The 15,025-nt window shown below is 33.1% G+C and overlaps 1 protein-coding gene across 1 annotated transcript; it reads left to right on the top strand.

The window, feature by feature from the left end:
- The first annotated feature begins 1,748 nt into the window (after positions 1–1,748).
- LOC105964213 (putative disease resistance protein At1g50180) lies at positions 1,749–5,083 on the top strand. Its single transcript, XM_088820908.1, is given in 3 exon segments — positions 1,749–2,119; positions 2,122–2,748; positions 3,174–5,083. Coding segments are annotated over 3 exon segments (2,901 nt in total). The 5' UTR covers positions 1,749–1,755.
- The last annotated feature ends 9,942 nt before the right edge of the window (positions 5,084–15,025 follow it).

Here is a 15,025-nt window from a genome sequence, read left to right as displayed (position 1 = left end):
GTGACTGCGTTTTTGTTGTTGATCTGATGAGAATGATGATGATTAAGAAAATTAAAGTAGCAGCAATAAAAAAATGGAAAAAACGACAATAAAGCCAAATAAAAATAAAAAATAAAAAAATAAAAAGAATTAACATTTATTTTATTTTAAAAATGGAAAAGACGTCAATAGCCTTGGATTTGTCATGTGCAACGCACATGGGCTGAGAGCCGGTCATTTTGACCTGAAAACAGGTAAAAAATGGCAAAGTGGCACAATTAACTGAGTACAGGTAAACTCTTGCAAAAAAAAATTGTTCAGGTGGTGATCCGCAAAAACGTAAAAAGTTTAGGTGGTTTAATGCTATTTACCCTTTAAAATATATACAAAAACTATGTGATAATAAAAATAAAAATAAATTAAAGACCCCATTGTACCTTTATAATTAAGATATAACAAAAATAAAATAATTAAAATATTTAAAGAATATAAGAATTTATTAATTGCAAAATCCCGGGGGTATTTGTGTCTTTTTATATGAAGTGAACACTCAAATGATAAATGGGCCGAGTGTGCTATTTAAATAATTTCACATGGGGTTTTTGCTAGTTTATTTATCATAGGGGAGTTTTCGCTATTTAGAGATTACACAGGGGTACTTTTTGCAGTTTACTCATACATATATATATCTATATATATATATATATACATATATATATATATATATACTTTTTTGGTTTTCTACAGCTGTTGTTGCTTTTCTGTAATGTTTTCTGCATTGTTGGTATTCATTGATGTAGTTTCATTCGTTCAGCCTATATGCCTTTATTTAACTAATTTTTTCTTTATATATTTACAAAAACAGGTGCGTACATGTAATGTGAACTGATTCAATAAAATGATTATATATGCTAATTCTTTTATGTGTTGCCAGTGTGTTGTTTCCACGATCTTTGTCGAGACTCGATTCTCTATCTATTTCTTTTGATAGAGAAGATGTCAAAAGGAGACCAAAAAACAAATGGTGCAAATTTGCTTGGTACTAATTTACTTGGTAGTTGATTTTCTTACCTTTTGTTTTAAATTTGTTCTTGTCGTTATCTTTGGAACAGTCGACTTTCTTACATAACTAATTTATTGACGAGTATCCTGAGCGATAAATGTGTTTATATTGTGAAAAAGACTGATTATGAATAATCAATAATTGTATTGTTAACAAATTCAAACTCATATACGCGGAGGGTAATAGACTATTTTGATTCGAGATTCCACGAAATTTTGTAGAAATTCTTAGTGGCTAATTTGTTTGTACTCATTTCAATTGTTCTTTATTGTAAAAGTGATAATTTAATATTGTATTTAACTGTGTTTTTCTCTTGTGTAAGGATAAATGTACTTGTAATCTTTTCAAATTGAATCACTTGCTAATATATTAATCCACTGATGGCGTGATGAGTGATGACTATAACAAGTAGGACTTTTTCAAATTTTTGTAATATTTCCAGCAATTTTTTGTGATAAACAAATCCATCAATTGGTAATTTATAGTATGTATTAAAGACTACAGAAATGCCAATTGTTGAGAGTTGGTAATATTTGACAGAGTTATGCTGACTTGTTAAAAACAATACAAATAGGCTATCGCTGAGTATTAAAAAATGGGAGTAATTGCTAAACATTAATAAGTTGTTTGTCTAAGAAGCCAAAGCACAGAATCATATATGCATCCAAAAACTTCAAAAATTGTATAGAGTATATTGTCCAAAACCAAAGTTTATGGCTATTCAAGTGTCTCTTCAAACAATTCGTGATTTGCTGATTGAAGAAGGCAGATTTCTATATAGTGTAAGCGATGAGGTGAAGAAAGTCGAGAGGGAGCTCAAAACCATCCATTGCATCTTGATGGATGCTGACAAATGGCGAGATAGATGCAAGGCTGCAATTTTAGGTGATTGGATGGCTGAGCTCGATGAACTGGCTTCAAGAGCTGAGTATGTGCTCGAAAGATATGCTGTTGAAGTTACATCCAGAAGAGGTGGAAACCTGTTGAAAAAGTTCAAAAGGTTCAGCTGTATATTCCGCGAGTGCGTAACGAGCCATGAGGTTGGGGAGGAGATTGAATCCATTAGATCAAGCCTAGCATTCTCACGGGGAGGTTGCAAATGATAGTCCCTGATTGGAGATTCTCGAATCCAAAGGAGGATCACCAACATTATTCGAGACTAGCTTTCGAGCACGACTTTGAACAACATTTTGTTGGTATGGAGAAGGACATAGCGTCTCTGGTGTCACTGGTGAAGAATAAACAGATTCCCGTGATATCAATTTATGGAATGGGAGGCCTTGGGAAGACCACTCTTGCCAGAAAAATTTACCATCACAAGGACCTGATAACTTGTTTCGAAGCTCGTGCCTGGGTTTGCAGTACACAACAGTTTCAACCCAAGGCTGTTTTAAGCCAAATTCTGAAGCAACTTCCTCTTGATGAAGATAATGAATGGATCAACTATCTGGAACTCGCCGAATTGGTGGTGAAACTTCATAATTTTCTAATGCAGAAAAGATGTCTCATTGTGATTGATGATATCTGGGAGTCCGCTCACTGGAACATCTTAGAGCCAGCTTTTCCGAAAGCGAGTGATATATGTAAAGTTATACTTACCACTCGCAACAGAGAAGTTTCTCCTCGAAAAATTTGTCTTTACGAACTCCGTTTTCTCACTGAAGATGAAGGTTGGGAGTTACTTCAGAAACTAGCATTTACCGGAGGTCAGTTTTTGCCATCCGACCTCGAATACTATTTATTGTATTTGATATCTTGCATTATTGCTTATTTTTTTGCATTCATCGATCGACATCCCTGTTTTCATCCTACTGTTGAAAACCCTTATATTAGAAACACTAAAAAATATTTTCAGCCAAGTTTGATATTAGTAGAAGCTACAGCCTAGCCTACATGCGTAAATTTAAGTCGAATAAATTTTAGTTAGTTAACATCATTTCTGTCAAACGGGGGTTCGTGTATAACTAGCTAAATATCTACTTTTTATTTGATAGTCATATCTACTTTTTATTTACTAAATATTTATCCAGTATATAACTAGCTGCCTTGGTCTTCCATCATGCAGAGCCGCCTCAAGCTGAACAAAATTCAGGGGAAACCTCTTTACATACTGCCGAGCTTGGGATTGAAGAAAGCCCACCCGCAATGTATCACCATGCCGAGCGCGAAACGGAACAAAGTCCACTAGAAGCTATTGGAAGACAAATGGTCCAAAAATGTGGTGGTCTACCACTAGCAATTACAGTTCTTGGAGGGATTTTGTGCGAAAAACAAACATCGAGCGAGTGGAAGAGGGTCAACGAAGATGTTGATTTATATTTAAAGCGTGGGGATGAAAAAGTGAAACAGGTATTGGACTTGAGCTACGATGCCTTACCTTACTATTTGAAGCCGTGCTTCCTCTATTTAGGATGTTTCAGTGTGGATCAAGAAATAGATACAGAAAGATTGTATTTATTGTGGATGGCGGAAGGCCTTATTTCTTCGGAAGAAAAGGGAAGAAAAGAAACTTTGAGTGACGTGGCCGAACGTTATTTGAATGAACTAGCATCTCGAAGTATGGTTCAAGTACGAAAGCATGAGTATTGTTCCAGTGCGTATAATACATTCAAATCATGTCGCCTTCATGACCTGATCCGTGATCTTTGTTTGTCAAAGGGAAAGGAAAAACGTTTTCTCAAGCTCATTGATCAAACAAATTATGCTCCCATTCATGATGCGAGCAGATTAGCCATTCATTGTGATGGAACTGCACACGTGGATAATAACTATTTCAACAAGAGAGAAGAAATGAACCTGAGATCTTTTCTATTCCTCTTTAAAGGATGGCGCCGTAGATTGCTAGTGATTGGTTCTAAAGGCAGTGCAATCGATTTCTACAAGTTGAAACGTCTCAGGATTCTTGCTCTGGAAAATGGTGAATTTATATTATCTAAAAAGGTAGGTAATCTAATCCATCTAAGATACTTGAGTTTGTATAAGAGCCATGTGGAAGAGCTACCATTGTCAGTTTTCAACTTGCCATATCTGCAGACATTGGATTTGAGAATGACAGTGCAAATAAAGGTGCCAAATGTGATTTGTAAGATGAAAAGACTGAAGCATTTGCTTCTCAAACGGATACAAGTCATTGGAGAATACGGAGACCAACTGATTCTGGATGGGTTGGAGGAGTTGGAGACCTTACGAGATGAGTCACATCCTTCATGTGTTCGCTTTGCAGACATCCCCAAATTAACAAATTTGCTAAATCTGAAAATTGAAGTTGGTACTAATGTTGAACTCTCAATCATTGCGCACTGCATGAGCTGCGGAAATACCCAACTACGCGAGTCACATCTTTCTATTTCGAATTGCGACTTCAATCCAGAGAGAGGATCGAACTATACGAATTTAAGGAAGATGTTGATGTCTCCCTCACTCACCACTTTGAAACTCAACAACTGTACATGTATCAGTTTGCCACACTATCAACAAGGAATGTGTGCAAATTTGATCGACTTCACACTTTATGATGGTGGTAGAATCGACGGTGATGCTTTAATGAAAATATTGGGAAAGTTTCCCTTGTTAAAAAGGCTTAGCTTGTCCCAGTTAAAATTCACCAAACCAGAAATAAGGTGCCTTGCAGCTTCGTTTCCACAACTCAAGTTTCTTAACCTCCATTGCTTATCCAATTTAGAGAGATGGGTGTTGGTTAAAGGAGCAATGCCCAATCTTTCCCGTTTGCAGATTAGTTTGTGCGGGAGATTGAAGATGATTCCTGATGGATTGAGATTTATCACTGCCCTCCAAGAATTAAATTCTGTGTTTATGCCTAAAGAGTTCAACGACAGATTACAAGTGGTCAATGGTGAACCAAGAGAAGATTATCACAAAGTTTGTCACGTACCATTTATTACACTCTATAACGACTCTAGAATGGAAGGTTGTTCAAATAGCGCGCCACACGCTTCCCGTTTTGTTCCAGACTCGGTCGGCGAACAAGATCGGCCCAAACCTTCGGCTTCCTCCAAGCCTTCCAAGAGGCCAAAGATGTAAGGGGCACCATTTTATTTTATTCTTCTTCTTGTTTATTTGTATATTTGTTTGTTTGTGTATTTGCTAGGTTGTGGTTGTTTTCCTTTTGGTGACGGTTTTTATTGCACATCCAAATTATTTTAATTGCTTTGCAAAGTAGAAGGTTCTATTTCTCTCTCTCCCCTACGTGCACCTTGTTTTGGACATAAACTCCTCAAATTTAGTTCTGATTTATTTTCAAATGATTAAATTTGGATAGAATTTAGATTTAGGTTCATTAACCTTTTTTAATACCCAAAGTGACCTTATTTAATTGGAAAAATTAGCAAGAAACCCCTTAAATTATTTTTATAGTTCCAAAACTACTCTTAAATTATCTACTATACCATTCTACAACCCTAATCTTGTTTTCTCTTCTCCAGTCTCTTCTCTGTTTTTTTTTTTTTCCTCTTTTTCTATTTTAATTTTCTCTCTCAATTATGTAGGTTATTGTCTCTTGATTGGAAGGTGAAGAACCAACCACCGACATCACCACATGTACAACGACACCAATCCCGTTGAATCCATCGTCGTCGTTGCCGTCTCCGTCGCCGTCGTTGCCGGGGTTAATTCATCTTCTCTGGCTTTCAATTCCTCTATTGAGACGTCTCATCCTACTTCTCCCCCTCACTACCATTCATGGAATTGGAACTTTTGCAGATCTGAACAGAAGCCATAAAGATGATGATGATTTTGAGAACGATTCTGAATTCCAATGCAAGGATCGCTACATCGGCGGCGAAAAGAGGTGAAATTGTCGATTTGTCACTGAAATCATATTTTGATGGGTGGTGGTTCTGTTTTGGTTGGTGGTGCGAGTTGTGATTTTATTTACTTATTTGTAATAAAAAAAACCGTCATAATATCAAAGTGAGGTGGTGATGGTGTGTTATGGCGGCGGTGTGGTAACGATAGAGAGCAGATCTAGGATTTTTTGGTAAAGTAGATGGAGGACGACGTGGGTAGAGAAATCCACGCAGGCTAAAACATTAATCGACTACGTACACGTTCAATATTTGATTAAGCTAATCGACTGATAGTCGATTAAGATTAATCGACTCCAATTTTTAAATTTTTTTTGTTGAATTTTGTGTTTATTGATTCTAGTTGTATAAATCAATTATAGTGTTTGTATATTTTTTTTGTTTTTGTAAAATATAGTTGATTTTGCATTTTTTTGTAGTTTTGATTTGTTATTTTTAGCAGTTAGTTCCTTAATCGACTATGCTTCATCATAGTCGATTAATATGCTTCATCAACTCCGTTTTTTTTTTTTTTAGTTTTTGTTTATTGATTTCTTTGCATAAATCAATTATAATGTTTGTATATTTTTTTTTTTTGTAAAATATAGTTAAGTTTGCATTCTTTTGTAGTTGTGATTTGTTATTTTTAATAGTCGATTCCTTAATCGACTATGATACATCATAGTCGATTTTCATCATAGTAAATTAATATGCTTCATAGTCGATTAATATACGTGATAGAGAAAGAAAGTTAACAAATGAAAAAAAATTAAAAAAATGAAAACAAATTACATAAATTAAAAAAAAAAAGTTTAGTAAAATAATAATAATAATAATAATAATAATAATAATAATAATAATAATAATAATAATAATAATAATAATAATAATAATAATAATAATCATAATAATAATCATAATAATAATCATAATAATAATCATAATAATAATAATAATAATAATAATAATAATAATAATAATAATAATAAGAATAATAATAATAATAATAATAATAATAATAATAATAATAATAATAATAATAATAATAATAATAATAATAATAATAATAATAATAATAATAATAATAATAATAATAATAATAATAATAATAATAATAATAATAATAATAATAATAATAATAATAATAATAATAATAATAATAATAATAATAATAATAATAATAATAATAATAATAATAATAATAATAATAATAATAATAATAATAATAATAATAATAATAATAATAATAATAATAATAATAATAATAATAATCATAATAATAATAATAATAATCATAATAATAATCATAATCATAATAATAATAATAATAATCATAATAATAATCATAATAATAATCATAATAATAATCATAATCATAATAATAATAATCATCATAATAATCATAATCATAATAATAATAATAATAATAATAATAATAATAATAATAATAATAATAATAATAATAATAATAATAATAATAATAATAATAATAATAATAATAATAATAATAATAATAATAATAATAATAATAATAATAATAATAATAATAATAATAATAATAATAATAATAATAATAATAATAATAATAATAATAATAATAATAATAATAATAATAATAATAATAATAATAATAATAATAATAATAATAATAATAATAATAATAATAATAATAATAATAATAATAATAATAATAATAATAATAATAATAATAATAATAATAATAATAATAATAATAATAATAATAATAATAATAATAATAATAATAATAATAATAATAATAATAATAATAATAATAATAATAATAATAATAATAATAATAATAATAATAATAATGATAAAATAATAGTTTAAAAATAAATAAATAAATAAATAAACGGGATGGGCCGATAGTGCTGATGAGGTGGGAAGGAAATAATTGGAAAAATGGGTGGCTGAGATTAGGAGTGGGTTTTTCTCAAATGGTGCAAAATAGTTTGGGTATTTCCCTATTAAAAGAAGTAGAGGTGGATTTGGTATGGTTGCCAAACATTTGGCTCAATACCATGTACCTACTGCACATTGCGGTATTGAAAAATTTCATACATTTACCGTACCAAAAAGTTTGATATACAAATGTACGGTTTACCGTTATTTTCGGTAAGGTATAATCGGTACGTGGTACTCTACCGTACTTGGTGATGCATCAAAAATTAAAGAACAGGTGAGTTAAAAAGTATATAAATTCAATTGAAAATAGTTCTAATTACTCTTGTATCTTATGAAACAACTAGGTATTTATTAGAAACTTAATTGTACTTAATATAATTAGGGGTAATATGCTAGGAGCCCCTCAAAGGAAACTTAATTTGAACTAAATGACAAGTTTAAATCCAATCTTTTAATTAAATCCTTTTTTGAATTAATATATGAGCAACATCCCTAATTTTTTATTTATTCCTATATTGCCCTTATACCCTAAATTATCTAACTTATACATTCACGTTTCTTCAATTTCAGATTTATTTATCTTTATTTTTACTTTCTCTCCCACGTTCTCTAACTCTCCATCTCTCTCTCCCTCACGTCTTCCACGGTTTCTCTCTTTCTTTTTTTTTCTCTTTCTCTCTCAACCATCTATCTCTTCCTTGTTTTCTCCAGTAAGAACGAAGACCGGTGATGGCAGGTGGAGTCGTGGTGGAGAGGGCCACGGCTGTGGTTGTGTGGTGCGGAGGGTTGTGATTTTGTTTGCTTGGTTTGGGTTCAAAATAGCAGATCTAGGTTTTTCCATCTTCTCTTACTCGTCTTCTCCAGTAGCAACGAAGGCCGACGATGGCGGGTGGACTCGTGGTGGAGAAGGCGGCAGCAGGTAGCTGCGACAGTGGTTGTGCGGTACCAGGGCTGTGGTTATGTCGTTGAAACCATATGTTCGACTAATTGAATCTGGTTTTTTTTTTTTTTTAAAGAGATTTTGCTTGGTTTGAGTTCAAAATAGCAGATCTAGGGTTTTCCAAAGGTAGTAGGTGAGTATAGATGCGGCGGCTGCAATTAGGGTTTGGCGGCGGCCGCACGGGATGCTAGGATTGGTGACGGCTGGGAGTTATTGGCGGTAGGGTTCAGAATAGGATACCATGGTATGTCGTAGTACATCATAGAACACCATAGTATACCATAGTATACCATTGTATTTTAAAATTCACAGTATACCATAGTATACCATTGTATTTTTAAAATCTGATGTCTTATTTAACAAAAACGAAAATATTTTTTTTCGTAATTTTCAATAAAATGTTAAAAATAAGAAAAACATATAAGCTGTTTTTATAATAATTAAATTTTTTTGAGTGAAAAACGAAAAAAACAAAGATGACAAAGTGTGCAAAAATAAAATAAAATATGGTAAATGAAAAAAATAAAGATATTAAATGCATAATAAAAAATGATAAATGCAGTTCGAATTTTACTTAATGCAAATTTCGAATTTATGAGTAGAGGGGCACTTTTGGAATGAATTTTATAAAGGATGTGAAGCAAAGATTTAGTTGGACTTGTCATTTAGTTCTAATTAGTTTTATCACTAGGGACCTATATCTTAAGACCCCTAATAATTATTCCATACAATAAATATTTTACAAATCATTAAAAGATATTTTCATACATCAAATATAATAAAATTAATTGGCACCTGGGAACGTAAAAAACAATTTAACATAACATTTATGTTCAATTAAAAATTCAACTTGGTGTCCGAAAAAAACAAAAACAAATACACTGACTTAAGAAAAAAATAAGTGTTGCCACTTATAAGCTTCTAAGTAAAGAAATAGAATTACAAAAAAATAATACCGAAAAAAATATATTAATCGGATTATAGAATGTAAATTACGGTACGGTACGTTATTACTGTGGTATTAGAAATACAATGCCACTACCGTATCATATTATAATAGTACGGTACTAATACTGTACCGTAGACAGTTGTAATCGTTCTTTTTGTAAATTTTCGGTAATTCATGATTGGAATACCATGGTATATGGTAATTGGTATTTTTTTTTTCGGCCCTAAAAAGAAGTACTGAAGGGTTATATCAAAGAGCCCCTATTTAATTTCAAATTAGAAAAAGACATATCAAATATTATTTGAATTTATATCTACATATAATACTGAATTTGTATTAGAAATTTACGTGCATATAAGGTTCTTTAGCTTTAAGGATAGTAAGGTAGTATTTGCAAAAGCTTTTAGACATAGCTTCTGAGTTTTTTCTGTTCATAATCTGTTTTTAGGTATTTGTAAAATGTGTTTTTGCTTTTGCTTCTATTAAAATGAGTTGATTTAAGCTGTAATTTGAAAAACACACAACCTGTTTTTTCTATTTAAAGTTAATTTTTAAGGTATTTGTAAACACCTCCAACTTTTTAGAGATAGGCACTTAATAATAGCTTAACTCATAATCACTAAATTATGCTTTTGAATAAGCTTTGGCAAACACCACCTAAATATAAATTCAATTCACATTTTAATAATTTAATGTAGTAAAAAAAAAAACTACTGAGAAAATGTCTCTCACAGATATATGCACCTTCTCCACCTTGATCTGCTCTTTAAAGACAATGTCTCTTTACAAAGTGCAATCTCACATTAATGTGTTTAGACCTCTCATGAAGCATTTGATGTTTTGTCAAGTGAATTGTACTTTGGTTGTCACAGTACATATTCACATTCTCTTGCTCAATCCCCAACTCCTGAATCATCTCAACCATCCACATAGCTTCTTTACTGGCCTCAACTGCCATATATTTAGCTTCCGTTGTAGACGAAGCTACCACTGATTGGAGGTTTGACTTCCAACTCACTGTAGTCCCAAACAGAGTGAAGACAAATTATGTTAAGGATTTATTTGTATCAACACTACCAGCATAATCTGAATCCATAAAACCCTTCACTGTATCAGCCCCTATTCTATCATTCATCTGCTTACCCTGGATCAGCCTTTAAACCTGCTGATTATAATTGCAGCATGTGCCAAATTCGGCCTACTACGCACCATGCAATACATCAAGCTCCCAACCGTATTAGCATAAGGCACATTTGACATGTACCTCTTCTCTTCATCAGTTTCAGGTGCTTGGGACTTTGAGAGTCAGAAATGCTGCCCAAAAGGAGTAGACACTGCCTTAAACTGATGCATGTTGTATGTCAACAAGAGCTTCTGAACATAAGACTGTTGGGACAAGAACAAGTGACCACACCGTCTGTTCCTCACAATCTACATTCCCAAGAGCATCTTGGCAGACCCCAAGTCTTTCATCTCAAACTCAGATTTCAGCTTCTCCTCGATATCACTTATCTCCTCCTTGGACTTGCTTGCAATGAGCATGTCATCCACATACAACAACAAGTAAGCTCTCACCGTTCCTTCTGCTTTTCTCACAACACACCATGTAAGAAAGTTGTTGTAACATCCACTTGTTCAAGGTCATACTGAGCTACTAGTGCCAACATGATTCTGATTGAGCAATGTTTTACCACTGGTTAAAAGATTTCATTGAAATCTATCTCTTTCACCTGTGAGAATCCCCTAGCAACCATTCTAGCCTTGTACCTAGGCTTGTCCACCCCAGGGATTCCCTCCTTCTTCTTGAAGAGCCATCTACAACTCACCGGCTTCTTCCCACTTGGTCTCTTCACCAAGACCCAAGTCTCATTCTTTCCCTATAATATTGATCCCTATTATTTAACTCAAGAGTTTCAAACGAATGTTTATTTGATGTCATGTGAAAGGAGCACCCTGAATCCAATATCAAATCCTTATTAACATCACCTTCAGTGACATCAAGGACATTATAGGATTCAAATTCCTCAGCTATAATACCAGCTTCTCCAATGTTCTGCCTCTGATCTTGTGTTTTCCTCTCCGGGCAATCCTTCTTTAAGTGACCAGGGTTCTTTCACCTATAACACTCCCATTCACTCCTATCTACCGGAGTCCTCTTGCCTTTTGCGGACTCAAAATATATACTTCAGTTTCTTTTCTTTGAAGTATCTCTTTTCAGATATGCCCCTCACACTGAGTTCCTCTCCAGATTCAAGAGCTTTACCTTCAATCTCTTTCTGCAATTCTTTTGCCTTGATTGCAGATTGCACCTCTTCCAGGGAGATGGTTTGCTTACTACCATATATCAGTGCATCCTTGAAATACTCATAAGACTTTGGAATAGCATTGAGTAGCATCAAAGCTTTATCCTCATCCTCAAGCTTCACCTCAATATTCTCAAGGTCATCTAGAATCTTGTTGAATTCATCTATCTGATCCGACAGAGGCTTGTCATCAATTATCTTGAAGGAATAACGTCTTTGTTTCAAGTAGATTCTTTTTGTCAGAGATTTGGTCATATACAGTTGTTCCAAATTCAACCAAACACCTTGTGTCGTGGTTTCTCTAGTTACTTCACTCAGAGCTTTATCACCAAGGCTCAAGATGATTGTGAGCTCTATCCATCAAGTCATTTTTCTCCTATTCTGACAAGGAATTCGAAAGTTCTTTAGCACCCTTCAAAGAATCTATCAACCCATGTTGCACCAACATGGCTCTTATCTTCATCCTCCAAATACTAAAATCACTAGATCCAGAGAACTTCTCCACCTCAAACTTGGTTGATCCCATTGTGTATGGCTCAGATCTTCCCACAAACGATGCCAATTGTTGTGAATTCAGGTCACAGACAACAGAAAACCACACAAAATAAATCAAACCTAGCAAGAACACACATACACCACTGTAGACTAAACTGATTGTTGACAAAGTTGTAGATAACACAACTATAATTACCACAAATCTAAAACTAAGGGTTGAAAGCTATAGAACATTAGAAAACACAATATGTAAAGTGGTTCGATATGTATCACCACATATCTACATCCGCTGTGCAGAGAGAACAAAAACCACAAGAACAAAAAGGTTACAGTTTACAAGATAGTGATACCACACTCAAGCTCTCAACAGCTATTTCACCTAAGTTGTTTTAACTATTCCCGTTTTTACCTCACTGTTTCTCTCTTGTTTCCCAACCCAAATCTCACAAACCCTGTGAAGGTTTCCTTCTTGATTTCGTATAGCTTATATCCTTTGTTCTGAGTTGCCTCTATTTCCAACCCTTCAAGCCTTATCCCCTTGCTGAGCCTTAGACACCAAGCCTATTCTTCAAGTGCTTTATATATGCAGTTAGCCCTAGCATAAAGCAAACTTAGTCCCCAAGCTAACCACTGTGAGCTCGACAGGTGTCTACCACAGTCAGTGGTCCTCACGTATTCTGTATTTTAGTGTAACAACTCTATTACACTACTTTTCAGCTCATCCTTCAGCTTTACTTTAACTGCTAACTTAGATCAAGTGTCCACTTGGCATGTATACGTGGATAGGAGTCATAGAATAACACACTCTTTGTCATTTTTTTAGGACTTCGGGTTATAAAAGACTCCACAAAATAATGCATTTACTTTCACACGTTTTTAATCATGTATTTTTAATTAATGCACTCTGGAAACCTGATAGAAAAGGTCAAAATATTTAGTTGCATATTGGGTGAGTGCTCAATAGTCCATCTGGTTGGAAAAGAGATTGAAGCCATTAGATCTAGCATGACTGTTCTCACTAGAAGATTGCAAGCAGGGTTCGCCGGAACGGTCGGAACGGTCGTTCCGGAATGGGAACGGTATCTGTCGTTCCGGAATCCCTAACAAAACCGTTCTCTCCCCCTTGACGTGGCGGACCACCGAGACGGGCGAGACGTAGCCGGGAAACGGCACTGGAACGGCGCCGGAACGATCTGAACGGCCCTCCGGAACCGCCTAACCCTTGACGGGAAAAAAAAAAAAAAAAAAAAAAAAAAGAGAAAAAGGAAAATTGGGAACGAGACCTTTGACGGAAAAAAATTGAAAAATAAAAAGAAAACGAAAAAAGAAAATTGGGAACGAGATAATTTGTAAAAGAAGAGTCTAAATAATTTTTTAAATTAAAAAAAAAAGTTTAAATTTAAAGAAGAGTTTAAATTATTATTATTATTTTCCTATGAAGTTAAGAGCTAATTTTTTGGGATAATGAGACCCCACTAATCCCTTTAATTCCCTATTAGTAGGAGAAAGTAACAATAAGTAAAACATGATTATAATGTATGTATTTAACCGGAAAGGAAATAAAATTGAGCAATAATACATATTTTTTTTAAAGAAAATAATAAATAAAATTGAAGACTAATTCTTGAAAAATAGAAAATAAATATCAAAATAAAAATAATAAATAAATATAGAACATTCGAATATATATAATATTAAAATTTTATTTAACTTTTTTTTCTTTCAATATTTTGTTACTTAAATATAATCATTTTAATTTGAAATTAATTCATCACATAATATGTTTTAATACAAATAAGGACAATATGGGTCACATTTACCGACTGATTCTCAAGCAGAAAATCTTGAAAGCTTTGAACCAGCTCGGCATTCTACGTGGTATTAATATTGCATATAATTTTATAATGTTAACGCAAGGTTGTTGTAATATTTTATTTTTTTTATTTTTTAATAATTTTAGCATATTATTGTATTGTAATGTTGGTATTAAAAATATATTTGAAATAAATTATATTTTAGTATTTTAATTTAAAAAAGTCCGTTCCGGTCGCGACGGAGCCGCGACAGAGCCGCGATATTGCAATGGAACTGGAACAGCAGTGTCCGCGACAGACGACTGTTCTGTGCCGGCGAACCATGATTGCAAGTGATGGCCCATGGGGAGAGCTCGTCCAATTCAAGAGAGGATCATTTGTTGAGAGTAACTTTCAAACACGAAGTTAAACAACATTTTGTTGGCATGGAAAAGGACATAGAGTCTCTGGTATCACTCGTGAAGAATGAATCGAATCCCGTGATTTCGATTTATGGATTTCTTTAGAAAATTTACCACCACGAAGACGTGATACGTGTTTTTGGAAAAGCTCGTGCGTGGGTCTGTGTTACACAACAATTTCAAGCTACCAATGTCTAAAGACAAATCCTGAAGCAACTTCTTCCTGATGAAGAGAAGGAACAGATCAACATCATGGAATATTCTGAATTGGTGGACAAACTTCACAATGTTCAGATGCAGAAAAAATGTTTCATTGTGATTGATGATATCTGAGAGAGTGATCACTGGAGCAT

The sequence above is a fragment of the Erythranthe guttata genome, chromosome 7, assembly GCF_056151865.1.
Source record: "Erythranthe guttata isolate IM_541 chromosome 7, IM_541, whole genome shotgun sequence".
NCBI classification, from domain to species: Eukaryota; Viridiplantae; Streptophyta; class Magnoliopsida; order Lamiales; family Phrymaceae; genus Erythranthe; species Erythranthe guttata.
Note: the sequence above shows the minus strand (reverse complement) of the source record. Positions and strands in the feature narration are given on the sequence as shown.